This window comes from Anguilla anguilla, chromosome 2 (genome assembly GCF_013347855.1).
Source record: "Anguilla anguilla isolate fAngAng1 chromosome 2, fAngAng1.pri, whole genome shotgun sequence".
Lineage (NCBI taxonomy): Eukaryota > Metazoa > Chordata > Actinopteri > Anguilliformes > Anguillidae > Anguilla > Anguilla anguilla.
Window position 1 is genome coordinate 23603291 of NC_049202.1, and position 21292 is coordinate 23624582.

A 21292-nucleotide genomic window follows, 5' to 3' on the forward strand; every position below is an offset into this window, starting at 1 on the left:
TTTTTTATGACAATTGCAGTCCCCAAATCCTCTCTGTCTAACTTGACAGAGTTGGAGAAAATTAATTTTGATATTTGTGTTTTATTTCATATTTTCATAGATAACTCAAAACCTGGACAAACATTGTGTATTGATTCATTAATATGTTAAAAAAAATGTATATTCTTATTTATAACCCTTCATCTGTGTCACTTTTATTTATTGTTTGTATTAAATACCAGAGTTCCAGAATACTGTGTCATGGTTCTGTTTTGTCTCTGTCTTTCCTTGTTGGGCCGCCAGATGACAGCACTTCTGTTTTGTGTCCTGCTTGTACCCTGTGTAATTGTATTATTGTTTTCAATTGTTCAATTATTGGTTCTTGGTTGTCTCGTTTTCCCTTCCCTCTCTGTGGCCTGATCGTTCATGGTGCCCTCCTGTGTCTCGTCAGTGTCTCGTCAGGGAATTTTTTTTTTTTTTAAAGGAAACCCTATCTAATCATTGATTTGCAGTTTCTTTGTAGGGAGCTTGCACACATGTAATAGTCAGGTTGTAAGAACATAAACATTTCCAGAGAAATGACATCGTACTGATACTGAAGTCTGTATGCAGAAGCATTACAAACATTTAGCCTCATCTCGATTGAGTGTGGATCTTTCATTAATATAGAAGTCTTTCCCTGCATTCTAGGTATATTACGGTCCTAAGAACAGGCACCTCCCACTGTCCCAACCATCTTTGTCTCATCACCAGTGTCAAACAGCCCAGCGATGGCTGATAAAATATCTCCCTCCTTACGCCGGGGACCCACCGCACGCGTAGCGTAAGCGGCGCGTAAGCAGCACGGCGAAGCAGCGCGGCGCGGCGTGTAGCGTGTCTACACTGGTTCCGTTTGTGTCGCGCAAAGGCTTGCTTAAAGCTCTATATTCCTAGTAGCTCTCGCAGTCTGCAGTGGGATTACATCGTGTATTTCACGTTTGTTCACGACTGTTGATTATGGGTCAAGTGAATATTTGGTGAGAGACCTTTTTCAGTTTGTTAATTTGGTAATATTTTGTTAACTCATGTAAATACGTGAGAAAGTAAACGCTTTAAAGAATTACCATAAGATTAAATCGCAACGTAGCCTACATAATAATCAATCTCAAACGGTATTAATTTATTTGCTTGGTTAACAAGCGTGCAAACTTTATGAAGAATATGTAATGATCATAATAATAATAAATAATCCATAATCAACCATTGGGAATTCCCATGTCGTCTTGTTATTCACGTCAAAACATTTATATGATCAGATTTAGTAAAATCAGTTAATCGTCAAAAAGATAGCGTAACAGTTTAAACTTGAAGGGATATGAACACCACAACGCCATGAACACCGGAAGCTTTGAAGTACAAGTGCAATAAAGGCTTGCTTACAACTTCATTTATAAAATAGGTGCATTTTCATCGGCAAGCCCACTAAATCTGATTTTTTAAAGCTCTGTGGATTATCTGATTTTTATTAACAAGCCCCTTTTGAAAGCACGGCGAACGAAGACATCGGAGAAGTCAAATAGGCTGAGCAATGGTTGGTTAAAAACTATCTTCCAACACTCGAGCTAACAAACCGCTGCTCGGTGCATTCACTTCTACATCATTCAATAGGCTACGTCTTTCTGTGGTGTATTTTCAAATTTACCCCACCCCCTCCGCGAAACTAATTTTGCATTTTTCCCAGGTTCCAGTTTTTTGTTTTTTTCTTCCCCTGCAAGGACAATACAAAAACGAAAAGGCTTGTATTTTTTTAGTTGCTTATAAAATATATGGTAGGGAACTAGGGACACACACCCCCAATAGCCAAATATAAGGATTAAATATAAATCAGTGCATGTATACCTAGCATTTTAGAGCATATTTCTGTGTATAAACAGGTCATCATGAAGCGTGACAAGCCGAAAAATAGAACAGAAGCGAAAAACTACGCTTCAGTTCACTTGTGTTGCACGAGTTTCGCAGCCGGTTCGCGACGCGTTCGCATCTGGTGTAGAGGACGTCGCCCGCAGCCGTTGTAATAACAGTACTTCAACTACGCTTCAGTTACGCGCGTAGTACGCTACGCGTGCGGTGGGTGTCCGGCTTTACACCTCTGATGGATAACACATCAGGGACCAACACTGCCACCTAGAGGCAGCCAGCTTCAAAGAAAATGTAGTATTCCACACTGTTTATAAGGCCATAAGGAGTGTTCTATTGGTGCACCTGCTGGGTTTTAAATGCCTTGATCACCATCCCCGTCAGACAAAACTGATTCCAAGATGTGATCTGGCCTTTTTCTTTGCCACATTGGTGACTGCCCTGAGAAACAAATCACTGAGTCACAGCAAAAATTGACTCATTGCTCCAACCCTCTCACTTTCATGGCCTGACACACTGATTACTCAATTCTACATGCTGGGGAGGGCCGACACTAACGAGTTAAAGACAGACTCTGTCTAACATCAGTTCCCAGGGTAGAATTGATACAAATGTGACTTTGTGTTTTTTTATAAAGTTGCTTGTGTCTACAATTTATTACAAAAATCTGGATACAGCATTTATGCACCTCTTCTCTAATCCCATACACTCACTCACATAGACTATATAGAGCCCAGAGTCTTACCTGAAATTATAGGAGCTAACCGGAAAATGTCAGAGAGACGACTGTTCATTCGCTCATAGGGAGAATCCTCCAGTACGCCATTTCCTGAAAATGGCATTAAAATCTGTAAAAATAAAACTAACAGATACTTGTATAACAATACACTACATGAATACAGCCAATTTCTATAATGAATAAAACTGAAAAAATGACTTGGAAAAATATGTATTGAATTAAATATTGATATTTAAGTTTTCATTTATAGGTCAAAACCTTGATACACACTGTGAATTGATTAGTTATTGATATGTAAAAAATGTATTTGCTAATCCATAACCCTTAATTTTTTGTGTCAATTTGTAGTCAGTTCCACTGTACCTCTCTGTCAGCTTTCCCTTGGTGTCTGGGACACTTTTTTTATATTTTCCTCAACAAATTTCAGGTTTTATTTTTTTAATCCTAATAATAACAGTAATACTTACTACTATTACTACAAATAATAATAATAATAATAATAATAATAATACTAATAGTTTTCGGGAACCACTGGAAAACACCAAAGATTGACCTAGACATTATGGAAGGAATACATTTTCATAAATCTAAAACGGTTGCGTGGCTGTGTTCTGCGTTTTGAAAGAATGTGGCGCGCTCGAGCATTTTAGAATTATTCTGTGTATGCAGCTGTAATTGCATCAGACAGTTGGGTCGTCAGTAGGCTATAGCTAATTAGACATATTGTTTGCCCAAATTGGTACACGTCTTAATTTAAATGTAGGCTATCGGATTTATCATTGGGCCAACCAGCAGTATAACAGTAGCCGGACAAAGCAGATTGATGATGATAAACTGCACTTTACGCACAGACGTGGACGCAAATACTTAATAGTGTCGACTAATTATCAAATAACGCCAAAGGGTCTGCTGCATATAAAGTTTCTTTACGTATTCCAACAGTTCATGTTTTTGTTGCTGAAGTGTACATGACTGCTGTTAAAGTGATTCTTGAGAGGCATAGGCTATGCTATGTTAGGGCAAATCGTAGCGGCATGAAAAAACTAAGCCAGCATTTGCTCTGGATGTGTTGAGTTTGCATAGGCCTACCTAGTAACGTCTGGTATATACTCCAGTAAATGCGCAAGCAGTTCTTTTCTTTCTTCATGCCCCGTTTACATCTGCAGTTATAGAGCGGACTCTGTTTGATGGCTTCCATCGCGCTTCTGCACTCGTCCTGCGCTTCGGGTCCCGCCAACATGGTGAAATTGCTCTCTTTCCCCGCCACGCATTGCCTCATTGTCCGATACTTTGTGCTACAGCCCGTCTCCTTCAGACACTGTTCGCTCGCTTTCACGCAGTCCAGCCGACCCATGCTAGCCAGCACACCCTCCTCGGCAGACAGCAGCACATCTGTGTGGGAATAATAATAGGCTACTAATAATGATACTACACAGTAGAATGTCCAGTGTTAATAAACAGAGCACATATGAGTGTAATAGGGACTATATGCACTCTGTAAGAGTTTATTAAACCCTGAACATTTTACTGTGTACTACTACCACTACTACTAATGACAACAATAATAATCACCACCATCATCGTTATCATCATCACCATCATCATCATACACATTACAAATGAGAAAAAATATATTATAGTGACTCCTCAATGACAGATAGACACTTTTTTAGAGTGCCTCTTTAAACGTGCGAGTGTCCAGAAACTGTTTCCATCTGTTTATGTCAAAGAATCATGCAAAATTGTGCAAAAATAGTTGAACATTATATATTGTCATTCAGAGTGTATGACCGCTATATCCGAAACTATGCTATACTACAATGTTAAGTAAGACATTCTGAGTTCAAAAGGGGCTGAAATTATGTTATCAGGAACTTACCCAACACGGACAACATGACGTATAAAGCTGTGATAATCATTGCGTTTTCTGCCCGTGGGAATTGAAAGTGTTGTATAGCAGTTTATTTGAAGACAGGAAGGGATTAGAATTTCAGTTCCACAGATAGATCCACTTTGTCCCACTTCAAATCCATTGAGACTCCGTTTAAAAGCAGGGTGCCCCACATGCATTCGGGAGATTTCAAACAATTAACTGGTTCTTAGATCACCTCGACCAGCCCTGAGCAACTGAGACACCCGAGATCCCGTACAGATCGTAAACGAGCTACTAAATTTACATGAGCTAAAAAAGCCAAATAAACAAAGCAAACGCTCAAGTGGTCTCCGAATTACGACTGTCCAAGATTTCAGACGCGCTCTGAGCATTCACTGACGCAAGCCACTGTAGTGAATTTCAGCTTTAACGCCAACCAAGCGGCAACTGTTGGTGACGCGCCGCATGCTCCTCCAAGAGAACACTGAGATGGCAAAGCGCTCCGTTTTACCCTTTTGATTTCTTACTCAGATACTGTTTTCCCCACAGTCTTCGCTTTAGCTAGCAATGGGTTATAGCCAGTGACCGCAGTCTACTTTCATGCAGAGGATTCTACTTTCAGATAATTCTTCATTTAAAGATCGTGTGTTGAGCGGCTGTGGAAGTTTTCAATTGAACAGCTTTTCAAGTGCTCTAGAAACGTAACGAGGACCAGGTAAATTTAAGAATGCTGTAGTGGGATTTTTACGCCAAGGATTGGCCGAGTCTTGTATTTTACAGGCATCAAAGTTAACATCGTTGAATCTTCAATCGATCTCGTCTGCACAAACTATAGGCTACAGAAATAAAACATTGCACATTTAATTACAATGATCAGCGATCTCATCCAAAATATCTGGAATGCACGACCAAACACACGCTGCATTTTCTCGCAGCCAACAACGAAACGCAGAACCGCATTTAATGCGCTGCTTCAACCAAACGTAATACTTCATTAATTTTCATTATGGTCATTGGACTGACGTAATGTATACACCGATTTTAGGAACTGTAGGCTACTATAGGGGGTGATCGCCTATTTTGGAGTGAATTATAGGCTAGTTATTTTATTTAAGTTTGCGCCACGACATCAGCTATAGGCTACAGGCTGGATTTCTGATGCAGGTAATATGTGATTTAACCTAAATGAATGTATAAATTCAATGAACGAAGAATTAGCCTCGATATTAGTCTCGTAACTTGAATCTCATAAAAAACACGTTCTCAACGTACAAAAATGCCAAGTTACTCACACATATGTAACCTTTATTTGTATCAGCCATGTGTATTATTTAAATCTTAACAATTGTCATTTTTGTAACTGGTAATACTGAACTATTTACATTGAACTCTTAAGTCTATACATTTCCATTTATGCGTATATTGTATTCAGTCTTCATTAAATATTTAAGTTCCCCCTCTTGTGTTCCCCCTGGGACCTTAATTAGGGAACACATCTTGGTATGGTTAGTTTTGGGAAGGAGGATTGTGCTGGTAACATGCTGATGTGCTACTGCTCCTGCCATGTTGGCTACTTCCATTAAATGTTATACCTAACGATACTCACTGTAGCCCAGTTCATTACACCTTCGCCTCGACCGAGACTTGGAGAACAGCCTCTTCCAAATATTCGGGTTACACATACAAGACATGCACCGTCTATAACTCATTCATTCAGACTGCCAAAATCCAGGCCTGCCATTAAAACTATTGAGTAAAGAAAAGCAATGCTACCCAATATTTTCTCAATTCTTTCAGGTCACTTGGCCCTGTGTGTATAAGCATGCAGTACATGAACAGGCCAAACATATGTGTGGATGGCTTTCTCACAGTCAAGAATGATTGTATAGGCATCTATATGTCCAATTTGTATTGGTATGTATGTATTTCGCTGCCCAACCTTTCTGTTGCGTGAATGATTGTATGTTTCTTGGTATAAATGTCTGTTCGTAAATGTGAATGTAACATGCTGCGAGGGAAATGTCCCCATGGGGATAAAGAAGCTCTCTTTATGTATGTATGTACAATATGTATTTTACATGCAGTATTTATTGTACGTAGCAAATATATAAAAACTTGTACATTTACTCAAATTCAATTCAGAAGCAAGTATAAACATATGTTTTCTGGAGAAATATGCTTCCTGTAGTTACTCACCAGCAGTTTTCTACATGAATTTCAATGTGTTCCATGAGGCAATTGGAAATATTTGACACTTTGATCTGACACAAAGTTTGCATGACATTGTAAAATGGTAAGATTACAAAACACAGGGCCAAGTGACTTGAAAGAATTGAGGAAATATTGGGTAGCATTGCTTTGGAATACATCTTATTTAATTTCGGTGAGGCAAGATAGCCTATATTGTTTGTAGTACCGTAACTTGGCGTCATTTTGATATCAATACTTTTAATGGCAGGCCTGGATTTTGGCAGTCTGAATGAATGAGTTATAGACGGTGTATATCTTGTATGTGTGAGTAAGTTGGCATTTTTGTACGTTGAAAACATGTTTTTTATGAGATATCATTTCTTTTTGCAAAGCGTTTTATTATGAGAGTGAGAAATGCGAAGAAACGGTTGTGGATTATGGCTATCCTTGTGTGAATTTGTACAGTCTGATGAGCGTGTACCATTTAGCAGTTTCAATTTGCTATATATGTAAAACAGTGGCTGTGACAAAGGGTGCGGTGCAGGGCCGGTTTTAGCCTGCTGTATTAGGGTGGGCTGGTAGAAATTATAGGTGGGCAACTTGGGCGCAGTTTCGTCACTAGGAATGGTGTCACCCAGTGCGCTCGACGGGGGAACGGGGTGTGGATGCTGTCCAGGAGGGGGGGGGGGGTGCTGGCGGGTGTGGGCGCGTGTTATGCATTAAATTGATATAGCACTTCACGTCACATTAAAGACCATCTTGCAGGTTAAATTTTTTACGAAATGTATACTTAACCTTGTCTGTAAATGACCATCTGAAAAGTTAATGCAGGCTTGAATCATTTTTACTTAATTTTTAAGTCATAAGGGCTTTCAGGGGAACTAGTGGCCTCCTAAAAACCCCTTTTTTTCCTCAACATTGCGTCATATTAGCCCAATGTGCAGTAGTAGTGAGTCTTAGCGGTAGTGATGTAGTGAGTTGGTTTTTTTTCAGTAGTTTTATATTGCATTTCACCATGTATCATCATGGTAAATTATTGTGTTTGTGCAGTTTGCACAAACTCCAGCCTGTCAGGGCATCCAGCACACAATTTTCCTAACAGGAAAAGGAACGGTGTTGGCTTTCGTGCCTGGGTGCGTTTTGTGCAGGTGGGAGGGGACTTCACTGCTGCATTTGTTACAAAATACTCCTGCCGGTATTAGACAACCAATACTAGTTTTGTTATAGCCTGATACATGATAGCAAACTTCACAATGTTGTGATGTGAACACAGCGTTAATATCATTAGCTAACGCCCATAGATACGTGTTCATTCTACAGTCAATATCTGTGACTAAATATTGAATAAACATACAACCTTACCAACCGTACATTACGTGCAGAGATGTCGCTTTTGAGACTGAGTGGTCATATATTGTATTGGACACTCCGTTTGTGAAATATACGCGCATTTGTGACGCCTGGGTGCCTTCCAAATTATCTGTGCGTAATACCACACGTGTTGATTACGGCGTTGTACCCCTTTTTAGTTTGGTCTGGCTTGATTGACAATTCATTTATTCAGAAGGTGAGAGTATAAGCTTTCTAACGATGTATAACATGTCTATTTTTTCTTTTGGAATAGCGTTTTATAGGTCAGCGTATCCAAATTTTTTCTCATAATCGCATTCACTTACGCACACTCTGTGGTAGCATTAAAAGAGGCTGCACCTAACAAAACGTTGTCAATGATTTTTCGTAATTTTTTCGGAAAATAATATTATTATTGAGGACGTCTGGGCATAGCTAAGCCATTTGTTTGCTGATAGCCTAGCTGACACGTTTTCTGGAGCGAAACAGAAGCGGATAGGACAGTGTCATTGATTTACTGTCTCTGTCTTTATCTACTGAACACAGATAAAATGTTATATTGCTATGTAAATATTACTTCTCAAAATATTTTGGTTATATATGTTATCTTTGAAATTGAGTGTCTTTAAATAGGTTAGTGGTATTATATAATGTAGATATATATATAAGCTAACGCTGGTCACTCACCAAGACACCTGCCCAGTTCTCCACTGGTTCTCCTCACACCACAACTCAATTTCTCTCCTCTGACCGTTATTCCTTGTAACCCTGGTCTGTGCCTGTTCTCTTGGACGCCTAGCAGGCTCATAATGGTAAGGCTGTGGTCCGTCATATGCGTTTACATAAACATTTACAACTCTTGTGTCAATACTAGAGTTGAGATAGTCACGGTACGGGGGCTAGGACCCAGGCGCAGAGTGGGAAAAAACACGAACTCAAAAAGGGAAAATTAACAAAGACTTTACTTACACGACAGGGGACAAAAAAACAGGAAACCAAAAGGCCACGCAGGGCACTTCCAAAAAACACAAAACAGAAAACTCAAAATTCAAAACACACACAGAGCAGAACACAGGTAGGACAGAAACCAGGCAGGAACTAACAGGCAGAAACACACAGGCGGAAACACAGTCACACACACAAGCAGGTCAAAACACAGGCAGGCAGATACATGTAAGTCCGAAACAAACACTAGAAGGAAACAAACACAAGGAACCAGCACCCGAGTCAAGGGGACAAAGAACTTAAATAGACAGGGGGTAACAAGACACAGGTGAACTCAAAAAACAATCAAACCAGAAAATGAGGGGATAACAAGACACAGGTGGGAACAATGATAGAATAACGAGACAACAATAATACAATTAACAGGGGGGAGCAGGACACAAAACAGAAGTGCCGCCATCTGGCGGCCCAACAAGGGAAACACAGACAGGAAAACACAGAACCATGACAGAGATCCCTTCTTCTTGTTGTTCAACTTGACCGCTCTCCCTTCTGTTACGTCACTTCCGGGTTGGCGTTTTTCAGATGCCGGAGTAAAATTCTCTCCCAAAAAAAACGACTCCAGAAGTCACTAGTGTGTATATATAAGTATATTTTTATGAACATCTAGTTCCTACATCATTTTCCTACACATTGATTCACTGGGGTCTCCAACCTGCAATATGCTCTTTAACACCGCTAATTAAATCAACTGGCAGTACACTGCATCAGAGAAACTAGCTATTTCAACCCGTGGCTGCCCACCCAATCAGAAGTTAGAAGCGGTACTGGTATTTTCTGTGCTATTTTTCCATTGGCTGTACAAAATTTTTTTTTTTTACATTTTTTTTCTTAACTTTTGATTGGGTGGGCAAGACGCCTGTTTGGGTGGGCTGAGCCCACCCCTGCCCATAGCTACCGCCGGCCGTGGTGCGGTGGCGTTAAGTGTAAACGCATCAGAAATGCAGGTGAAATATGGCCAGTGTCTCACGGATTTGACGGCCATCCAACGAGCCTCGATTGACAAAAGAATCAGCAAGCCCGTAGAATTAGAGCTGCCTAGGTCGCAACTTGTGTACCCTTCTGTCCTGCTCCGTTGTCTGTTATTTCGTGGAGATGCACTTTTAGTGTTTGTAAGGTTTATAAGGCATTTTGATAGGCTTATCTGCAGGTAGGAATCCTCTTCACTATTTTGCTAAGCTAGAACCGGAAAACTTGATAGTGGAGAATAGGAGCAGCCGCATATGTCCCAGCAGGCTTTGCATATGAGAAAATAACAACCGTGTGAGAGAAATTAGGAGAAATGATGAAATTGCGTAATTGAAACAATATGTTTTTAGCAGAATGGGCATGTAGGTTAAGGTTGACATGATCACAGACTATAGTGCGAAGTAAAGGAAGTGACCATGAGCGAGCTTAGTTTCCTTATCGAACGGTATATAACAGTTGGTATAAAGCGTCAGTAGTTAAAGTGGAGGGTTAAGTGACCTTAAGTGAAATATATTGCATTAGTGTGCTTTTGTCATGTTCAGTACTAGTAATTATGAGTGAGTCATGATTTTAAATGTAATGTTTTACTGGGGAGTTGCAGAAGGTACATACGTAGTAATTGTTTGTATGTGGCTAGATAGAGAACAGGATGAGGTAACATGAATGCAGAAAAACGTGGCGTTTGCTGATAAGAAGGTTTTGTACGGTAGCCAAGTGAAGAAATATAGTTAGTAGAAATGGCACAGTAGTGAACTGGTGTAACTTTTTAATAAAAGGAATACATTTGGCGTCATGAAATGCATATGGGTGGCCGTGAGTGAGTTTTGGTAAAGCAAATATAAGCGTAATAAAACGTTAGTGTAAAAGAGGAAATTATCTGCCTGAGGGCGAGGCGGGATTCAATCCATCAACCGAAGGTTTACCAGTCTGTGACTTTGTTAGTGCACCACCATGACATAGCTATGCAATGCGTGAAATATCGTTAGCAAACCTGTCCGTGGTTTTAAAGAAGAACACAGGCCAGTAAGCACAGAAGAGCTCCCGTTGAATCCATATGACTTTGCAATATTGTAGCCGGTTAATAACTGAACGTGCAGACGGTACGTCATAATGCAGTGTATATGTTCGGTGAACGGTGGGTAGATATGGTGCAAAAGCAATAATTGAGAAGTAGTAGACAATTATTAGTGATGGTAAAAGCAGGTTAAAGAAAGAAAGGGCTTGAACCTAGGACCCCATGTCCCTGAGACTGCAACCTTGCGCACTAGGCCACAGCAGACTAGTTGTTTCAACTGGAAATGTTTCAGAGTAAAAAGGTATGGGTATTTTGCGTGTGTATGCAAGTTTTTGATTGTGTCGTGTAGGTGAAGATTTGGCTGGTGTCGGTAAAATGTCCAATGGAGAGACATTTTGTTTGTGGTATAGGCGACAAGAAAAATAAGAAGAAGAAGGAGAAGAAGAAGAAGAAGAAGAAGGAGAAAACGCAAAATCCCCTTAGTTTGGGGCTATATTGTGTGGACATCTGAAGTTGTTTATGAAATATGTCTGTTGAAATGGGGTCAGAATGTACAGAATTTATTGTTTTTAAGGGCTGAGTGTCTGTGGCTGTTGTGGTTATTTCTGTGGGGAACCCTGAAAAGTGCCAAACTCTCGGTGCTGTATAGGTATGGGGCATGCCCTCGCCAAGGCGTAACTTGGTGGGATGGCATACCTGCCATCCCTATTACATAAATAACAAACACGATTTCATGTCTCGAAAATATAGAACAGTACCTACTGATTGCACTTAATTATGCGGAAACATGGTGCGAATAATAGGAAGATACATGCCAACATCATAAATTGAAATAACATATGAAATGATTACTTATTGTTTATATTTATGAAATAAGAAATAAGCATGGTATGTGAGTTCACTCCAAAGCGTAAAACCAGATGATCAATATTACACAAAGACATGGCAACAAAGTTTTTTAAGGCAATCAGAGGATCATTTCCCCAGGATGATCATACGCACGAAATGTTGATTCAGATATGCGGCCTGTTAGTGCCACCTGTTGCTTACTATATGAATTACATCCTAATTTCTGTCGGTGAAGAGAAAGCGTATTTATTTATTAGTAGCCAGTCCTACTAATTTCATGAATTGATGGGGGCTATATGAAGTACTTTTTTGGCGACATTCTCAGATCGGAGGTAAAAATGGTAAGATTATCATTACAGTTTTGCAACAGTTCAGATCAGCTGCAAAACAACCAAGATGGACAGAGACGGATTTATTCAGCCAATTAGGCCTAAATGGGAGGTGGGGATACATCGCAGAACATTTCAATTAGTTACATGGCCACAGTGAGTTCGGTTTATCCAAAAACCATGTAGGCTATACTAGTCTTCATTTGGCACCGATAACTCCTAAAGTAAACTGCCATACAAGAGAATCACTTCATATACAAAACCAGCAAATGTAGCCATTAGGTAATTATTTAGGCCACATTGCGTTAAATTAGTTTTGAATTTTTATAATTTAATTCAAAACATATTTTATTTTGATGCAACATATAGCTATTCTTTTAATGCAGTTTATTTAAATAATTTTTGGTATTCTTTTTTATATTTCCATACTACCAGGGACTACAAGCACTATCAAGCCATTGCTTGATATAGCCTATTTAATGTAATTATATATTTGATGTAGCCTGAGTGTTTCCCATTAATTACCTAGACTGTGGCGGCCTGCCATAGTCTAATTTGTCCCGCCACAGTTTCATAATGAACCGAGAATATTTTTACACCTTTTTGCATTTGTGATGCATGGGTCCCTTCCAAAATAGCTGTGCGTAATACAACACCTGTTGTTTACGGCATTTTAGCACAGTCTGGCTTGATAGACAATTCATTTATTCAGTAGGTGAGAGTATAAGGTTTCTAACGATGCATAACATGTCTAATTTTGCTTTTGGCTTAGAGTTTTTTAGGTCAGCGTAACCGAAATTTTTTCTTACCTTACTACTCTGTGGTAGCAGTAAAAGACGCTGCACCTAACGAAACGTGGTCAACGATTTTTCGTAATTTCTTGGAAAATGCTATTATTATTATTGAGGACTTCTGTGCATAGCTAAGCTATATGTTTGCTGATAGACCTAGCTGACATCATTTTCTGGAGCAAAACAGAAGCAAATAGAACAGTATCATTGCTTTACTGTCTCTGTCTCCATCTACTGAACATAGAACATCATTGCTATGTAAGAATATTTCGGTTATATGCTGAAAATATTTCGGTTATATACGTTATTTTTTTCAATTGAGTGTCTTTAAATAGATTAGTGGTATTATATAATGTGGATATTTCACACTGTAATGTAAGCGTTAGTTAGTAGTGTAATAGTTTTTGTGAAGCAAGCAACAATGATGACGTGAGAGTTGGAACATTGCCAAAACCTGGTGGAAGGTTGAAAATTGTTTTCATATTGTCCCATCCCCATACAAGAAAACATACGAGAGTACAGAGTATAGAAATACATACAAGAGTTAATTATTACACATTTAGGTACTGTACCGCTTTGTGTGACAACATTTTTGCATTATTTTTTATCTGTTTCATCTCAAACCTTCATAAGGGGCTCCTTCATATTCTGTATAATAGACAAAAAACATTTTATTAATTTTTGGAGAGGTACAGTACAAATGTCAGCTACAAAAGGCAATGAGAGTTGATGAATACCGTGTCCTCTACCTATGAGATACATCATAAATCTGTATTAAAGGCCCCCACGCATGAAATATGGACTTTTGTGTTTATGTGTTGACCAATGTGTTTATGATTAAATTGTTTACTAGAGCACATAGATCTAGCCTCTTAATTTTGCTCTCAAAGTGCACCAGATTGATGCATTTAACTTTAAAATGTACAAAATTTTATTCCGGGGGAGCATGCCCCCGGACCCCCCTACAGGGTCCGAGGTCCACCCACCATCTCACAAAATCCTGTGGGAAACACTGAGCCTATATGATGTATTTTCCTTTTACGACGTTATTGATGAATAGGCTACTCACAAAGAGAGAACAATCAAAATGTAACCGTTTATTTATTAATAGCGTATAAACAGTCCCGTCAGTATTCTTGTATTCAGTACACCAGATGGTATTTTTAATGAGCATAGCAGGTGATAATTTATGCCAGAAGGTATTATTAAGGTGCTATTTAACAGGAAGCCTTTGGAACGAATGGGCTCTTTTAGAATCTTATTGTAGGTACAGTGCCCTGACTGTTAGAGTTTTGCAAATATTAATCCAAGCTTCTTGCATGCTGTTCGTGCAGCAGAATGCTCGCGACGGCGGCGCGAGCTGTAGCCTGTGTGTCACTAGAAAACGATTTTCCCCATCAGAGTAGTAGTAGCTGGTTCACCACCAGTCCTATAAAAAGTAATCGGTAACTACCAACTCATCGGAATCATCAGCAACCAGAGGGTTTCTTCACCTGATAATATGAGTCTCGATGCGCTGTTTAATCAAATTCTACTCACAGAACAAAAAGTTTCAGAGCAAACAAAGCTGTTGCAGGACGGTAGGTGACCAACGTTGTTCGTCAGCAAGTTGCCGAGATGGCTAAGTTAACCGCTGTTTCTACATAGGCTAACTCACATAGTTTATGTTTACATATTTAACATTCTACATTCACAGAAATATACCAACAATACACCTGTAGAACAGTACTGGCTGTTATTTCTGGGTGGCTAACCGGATAAAACTGACGATAGGCCTAAGCCAGGGCAGAAACATTCGAAGAACGCCATCATGCTAAGCACAACTATGCATTTGCCGTCCTGGTTTTAAATTGTGAAACATGCTTCTTCTTTTTTTCAGTGAAGGCAGCAATCAGCAAATACCAAGGAAAGATAAAAACAACAACAGAAGAGTTAAACTATGCTAAGAATCAACTAGAGGAAAAGGTTTGAAAATACTGCACCATTCGACAAACACTGTAACTTGCTCAAAGAAAGAGAAAAAACCTGCTCAGCTAAACTGATTTAAGAATATGTCCCAGGAGTGGTGAGTAGTTAAGCCATCCCTGAAGTGTTATATATTACTGTTATACACAGGGGCAATATGCAGTTGGTTTATATTAGGATGGCAGGCGTACTGTTGTTCACCAAGATACCGCTTGTTAAGCCGTGACGTATCGACCTTCCGATAATACTGTTTCCAGGTCCAAGCCTCTGCTGCGTTGGCTGAGGCTCTTTCCAACGTGCCGCAATGCTGTGTCCCTTGTTGTTTGAATAGATCTGCGTCCAAAAAAACGATTAACTTGTCATTCTACCGCTTTCCTTACAAGAAAGAGAAGAGGAAATGGCTGCAGTTGATAATTAAGTTACAATTCTTAAACGAATGAAGAAAAACAAAGTTTGGCGCCAGTGGGTGCTAACGTTAGGTAGCTGTTTACATCCAGCTCTTACCTGTCCTTATCAGTTCTCATTATGCATATACATTAGTGCACAACCTGTCTACATTACAGTTTATCATTACTGTACACCTGCTACCATATATTCTTACCACTGTATGTAAAGAATAAACCACGACGGGCTGTCCCGTTATTGGAAAATAATGGTAGTTCTATTATTTGCACCGCAAAAACCTCTGGTCGTTAATTCTATGAAATCAACGATTCTATCAAGAAAAAATAGTTCCTTCTTGTTTTAAACCATACAATTAGCACCAATTTTGGTCATTTTTACCATTACATTATTTAAGAAAACAACATGAAACCATAACTCAATTAAATTAATCTCCCTAGCTCTGTCTTGCTTTTTTTAAATGTTGCGGTCTAGCAGTGTAGACATTGCGTTTTTCCAAGACACTCTGAAACTGGGTTTGCAGTTAGCTTTATGATAGGTTCGCCGTCACTTGTCACCTAGCCAATATTAAAATTCTGGGTTTTAGGAATGATCTCGCAGCATGCTTGTTATGCCGGCTAGCTAGCTAGCTAACTATTAAATTGTATTCAAAACAGCGGTTACTACAAACGGAATCGTTCACAAAGATACGGATGAAAATGCCTATTCTATTGTCCAAATAAGGGACAAATACAAAGTCAATAATTTTTTCTCACAAGAACAAATAGTCACAATATGTGTATTTTATTCGTCTTGTGGCTGTCCATGGGTCGATTTCATGATTTATTGTGTCATTTGGGCACTGTTATAACATTTGACATAACTTTATGACAATCAACTGAAACCCCGAAATGGTCAGAAATCGCGTTTTGACATAGAACCTTGTTTATCTGAAAATGTCTCAAACCGAAAGAACTGGAGAGAAGAATCCTTAGAATAGTGGTTAGTACAGTTGAACGCAGCACACAACATTTTTGGACCTTGGACTTTTAAATAGTGATAGTGAGATCGTATGTAGCTAGCTAATCGGAATAAAACGACACAGCATCACACCTGCCGCTGAAGCACTCTGCCTGCCTGCGAGGATGGGGAAATCCTTATGGTCATACGGTAGTAAGACAAGCCACGTTGCACGCACTGGAATTAACCCAGATTTGGGAATTTTGGAATTATTTTAAAAAATCAGACCCAGGGGAGACATTACAAGGGATGGGATTAACTAGTTCATCATTTCTTGTGTAAAAAATTTATTGACTTTATATTCTCTCTGAAAAAATTGGCCTCTTTTCAGGCTTTCCCCATTGACTTAACATTGGGTGGGCGGGGTTTCAAGTTCTTTTTGCAACCAGGCCTTGCAGTTCACGCAGTAGCCACTGGGGTAAAAGGCTTCACTCATAGAGGCGAGTTGTTGCCCCTTGGCCTTGACATTGCGGCTCCGACTCATCGTCCACGGTCCACCTGTGCGAAGTCAGAAAATGCAGGCATCCCGTTTCGTAGTGATTTCATTATGGCATGTGCTATTTACAGCTGCATTAGACGACCATAAAATAATCCTCCTCTGAAGTTTTTTCGGTAGCCAAGTCATTTTTACTATTTCCTTTAGCCTACTTAACCAAATAATTAGTTGGCAGAAAGCGTAATCAGCTTATTTGCTATATTTGGTAGTCTATGCTAAAACAGTTCGCAACTTCGGCTACCAAGCCATTTGACTAGCTAGCTAACGCTAACCGGCAAATATTCAATCTGTCAGTCGTGTACATTCCGTAAATGTCTACCTGGGCCATGCTTCACGGATGTGACAGAGCTACTGTAATCCCGATTTTGGGATAAACACTGCAAAATTTTCAGTTTCACGAAGCGAATTAAGAGTCTTAAGGTTTATATGCTGGATAACATAGGCTACAACACACAATGAAATCACACACACAGAATTTAACAAAATTAACCATCATTGTAAGACTGGCATTTAGAAAGGAGCATGTTTTTAGCATTTAAGAGACCGACAAGAGTATTTAAGCCAGTGGTTCTCAGAATTGGTCCTGGGGGCTCCTTATATTGGTATATTGGCTTTTCTCCATTGGTTTTGATGATCTACAAGAAAAAAAAAAATTATAAATTCAATGTACATTATTTTTGTCTTGCACCAGGTGGAAAACTTGCTCTACAAAGTGCGTAGTCATATTTACACGCCTGCAGATCAGTTATTAAAATACTTGGTAGATTTGTTAATCACCGCTGACAGTGTTAATAATTTATTCGTTTAAAAGTGACTTGCGACCGATCGGTCAGCTAGCGTCACCCAGCAAGTGAACACCACAAACGGCGATGGAGTAGCAGTTACTGGCTCATTAACTGACTGGCGAAAACCTACGGTGATAACTTGCTCGGTTAACAGCAGGTCTACCAGACAGTTAGTTATATGAAAATTAGCATAGTCAAAAATCACCAGTATATATAGGCCTACACATCTCTGATTGATTGACCATCAGTGTAGTCGATGTTCTTCCTCTGTGGTTCATATTGCTAATGCGTGAGCTAATAGCCTACCGAGCTCACTGGCAAGCTATTGTAGCGGTTTCGCAAGGAAGCAGAGACGGAGATGGGCTTGGCTGCTTTCGAATCGCTCCCGGGGAGCTTCGCTTTATTTGTGACATCTCTTCCAAACAGCAGTTCGTAGACTGACCATAATAGCTGGGCGAAGCCTGCTTTTATCAAAACCCTGGGTCGCCGTGATTGGCTACCAAGGCACAGTAGACAAACCAATCACGCAGCCTTAACGTCACACCGCACAAAGGTCGGATAAGGTTGATGGGCTTAACAAGTGGATACGCCAAACATCTTGAAACATAGAAGGAAATAATGGTGAAAATCTTTTGAAATGCTTACATGTAGTGATTTATAACTCCGATGGTGAGCTTTGTCATCACGCACAAGTATAAAGCATGTTTGTCCGAGAGTCACAAACCATGTGTCCATCCATTTAATTCCTGCTGCACGCAGCAGTGCAGTTGTGAAGCTGATGAAGTGTTGACACTGATAGTACAGGCGCTGTTAAGTGGTGATTTGTATCACTGCATATAAGAAGGGCCTTCATTTGAAACCAAGTGGGCCAATTATAAGCGCAATGGCAAAATCAATTGTAAATTTCCGATGGATTGCATTAGTCTCAGAAGGCCCATTTACACTGTGCGTAAATCACAGGAGGAAGTTGTGCACATCCATCTTCTACAATTCTGCTCCAATATGTTTCATATTACTACATAAAGCAATGAATGATCAGTGACAGGAAAACTGGTGTAAAATTAACGTATTGCAATAAACGTCACTTAACTGTCAACTGGATCCATATGTGTTTAAATAAGTTGTTGAAATATCATCTCAGGAATGTATCTTGACTGGCGCCAAGAAATCAATGAGAGGAATCAAACCGTATGGACTGAATCATTGACATATTGTTCTTTCAAGCACAATCAGCTACAAGCTGTCTTTCTGTTCTACATTTTATTTTTAAAGATTTAACCAGTAGGTATTAGATTGGTCTAAGATCTTTATACAAATTTTTTTAGTTTAGATGAGTATGAAATTTAAAATGTTTCTGGCATTCTAGCTTCATTACTGAAATGGTGTTAAGAGCTAGTAGCAGTCTTACATACGTGTCTTAAATGTCAACGCAGACATGCAAGTTAATTAGAGGAACTATCAAACAAATTCTCTATTTTCTATTACTATTGTTTTTTCTATTGTGCTCAGTTATACATACAAAACACATTGATTGATACTTTTAGGGTAATTATTAAACACACAGCTGAGGCTTAGATGGTAATACTGCTTTCTAAGAAGGTTATTCTCATTTAACTGGCCACACTCATACTTGTACACACACTCTCACATACAGGCACATTCAGGCTCATACATACACGCACACAAACGCATACACATTCATACATGAAAACAAACAAACATTGGGCTCACATACATGCACTCACACGTGCACTCATGCATACATATGCATTTATCCTTTTAACGCATTCTCTCTGCCAATTTTACGCTTAGATTGAAAAATCGGCTTATTCTGGTGTTCGTTCAAAGGTCTCATTACTGTGTCTTTTTACAGGAAGCATTTTGCAAAGAAGTCTTTGGGGCAGATATTAAAGCAGGTGCTTTGTGTGTTGCATGTAATTAGATGTGAGATAAGAGTTTGCTTTTCATGGCTGATAGACTGTTTTAGAGAGGAAGGAGGGGGAAAGAGGCTGCAGCATTTTTTTTACACCTGTGAGTCAGGAATCACTGTACTGCAATCAAATCATTTTCACATTTGGCCGCAAAAATCCCACCCCCCCCCCCCCCCAGTTTTCGGCTTAACTTAATTTCTCTTCAAATTCTGTTTTGTTTTTGTGCGTGTTTGTGTGTGTGTTGTGTGTGTGTGCTTCTGCAGTGCAAGGTACTGACAGAGTATGGGCTACAGATGGAGCTGTTGAAGAAGTGCAGTGACAGTAGGGAGAAACAGAGGGAAGACCTTCTCACTCAACAGAGCCAACTGCAAGAAACCTCTGTATATATAACGGCCTTATATACCCAAACACCCACACACACACACACCCACACATGCACAAATAACAACTGAGATCAGCTGTGGTTTGAAAGTCCATTAGCAGTGAAAGTATTTTATCTTACAAATCTCAAGATATTGTTAATGGTCATCTTGTTAGAGGAGCAGTTGCACTGCAGTAAATTTATTTTCTTGCCAAGGGAAATGGGAAAAGATATTACAGTAAATACAAAGTAAGAAGCATAAAATCCACTGCCCTGAGTATTCGCTGTCACTGTCCTGGGGGCTCTGGCAGGAGGAGACTCAGCGGAGGGCAGCAGAGGAGAGAGACAGATTCATGGAGGAGATTGTGAGCTTCAACACTGAGTTCAACCTGTTGGTAGATAGACGGACGGTGGAGGAGAACCGGGCCAGGGCAGAGATCGAGGCCATGCAGAAGGAGGAGGATTCACTCAATGAAGGTGTGTTTCCTGTAGCCTAAAGAGGGGCGTACTGAATGATCTCTGTTAACAGAGCATCTGCTGTACTGTATAGATCAATTGCGCAATAATCTAAAAGTTAGCAATGGTGCAAAAACAGAAGAGCAAGACACGTGGAAGCAATGTCAGGGAGAAAGACAAGTTTTCTAAACAGCAGCTAGAGCTCTTGGTGAAATGGGCCAATGCTAACTTGTTGAGGGAGTCTAAATTTGAGACATACAAACTCAGATATGGAATTCATTCATACGTAATGTCAGTACTGTAGGTGTTTTTGACTCAAAGGAGCAGATGTAAAAAAAAAATGTAATGATCTTAAAAGAAGGACCAACGAAAAAAGTATTTAACTCAGACATCAGGTGCAGGGATCCTACAGTTGATCAGATTCAGTGGAACGTAGTGTAATCTATGATCATCAAAGTGTGACACTGCTGTGTTGCTAACTCAATTGGCTAACTCAATTACACCATTTTACAAACATAGTTACATTTAGTTTATTGTATGCATTGTGTCACATAGCCTATGCCTAATAATATCATTTGCAGTGACACAAAGCAGCAATTTGATTTATCACTTTGGAAAATTCCATTGCCAGTGGTTTTCAGGCAACGTTTAAGGGAGCTGTCCAATGGTTTGAAACTGACTGCTATTCATATTGTACTACTGTGTCGGCTCCTGCCCACGATTGTAAAACTCCAAAAAACAGGTCTTGGAGCCAGGATATCTCTGAATGCGGAAATAAGATTTAAAGGCTGCTTTCACTCGCACCAGTTCAGCAAGTGCTGATTCAGTAACATTCATTGGAAAATTGCCTGTCATTCTGCAAGGGCTTAATAGTAGTTGCTCTGGCTATTTGTCTCCATACAATTAAATTGC

At 39.6% G+C, this 21292-nt stretch overlaps 2 protein-coding genes across 6 annotated transcripts in view; one reads left to right on the top strand and one right to left on the bottom strand.

The window, feature by feature from the left end:
- Positions 1–4981, bottom strand: part of gfra1b (gdnf family receptor alpha 1b) — a 76825-nt gene extending 71844 nt beyond the window's left edge. Inside the window, exons 1-3 of the mRNA XM_035405362.1 lie at positions 4494–4981; positions 3704–4006; positions 2621–2704 (exon numbers count right to left, since the gene is read on the bottom strand). Coding sequence (XP_035261253.1) covers positions 2621–2704; positions 3704–4006; positions 4494–4533 — 427 coding nt within the window. The 5' untranslated portion in view covers positions 4534–4981. The remainder of the gene's footprint in view (positions 1–2620; positions 2705–3703; positions 4007–4493) is intronic.
- Positions 4971–21292, top strand: part of ccdc172 (coiled-coil domain containing 172) — a 38635-nt gene continuing 22313 nt past the window's right edge. For 3 of the 5 annotated variants that reach the window (XM_035405365.1, XM_035405363.1, XM_035405364.1), the window contains exons 1-4: positions 14425–14565; positions 14865–14950; positions 19827–19943; positions 20236–20401. In XM_035405365.1, coding sequence (XP_035261256.1) covers positions 14487–14565; positions 14865–14950; positions 19827–19943; positions 20236–20401 — 448 coding nt within the window. In that variant the 5' untranslated portion in view covers positions 14425–14486. Of the gene's footprint in view, positions 5203–14424; positions 14566–14864; positions 15051–19826; positions 19944–20235; positions 20402–21292 lie in introns of those variants that run through there. The other 2 variants (XM_035405367.1, XM_035405366.1) reach the window with 2 other exon arrangements.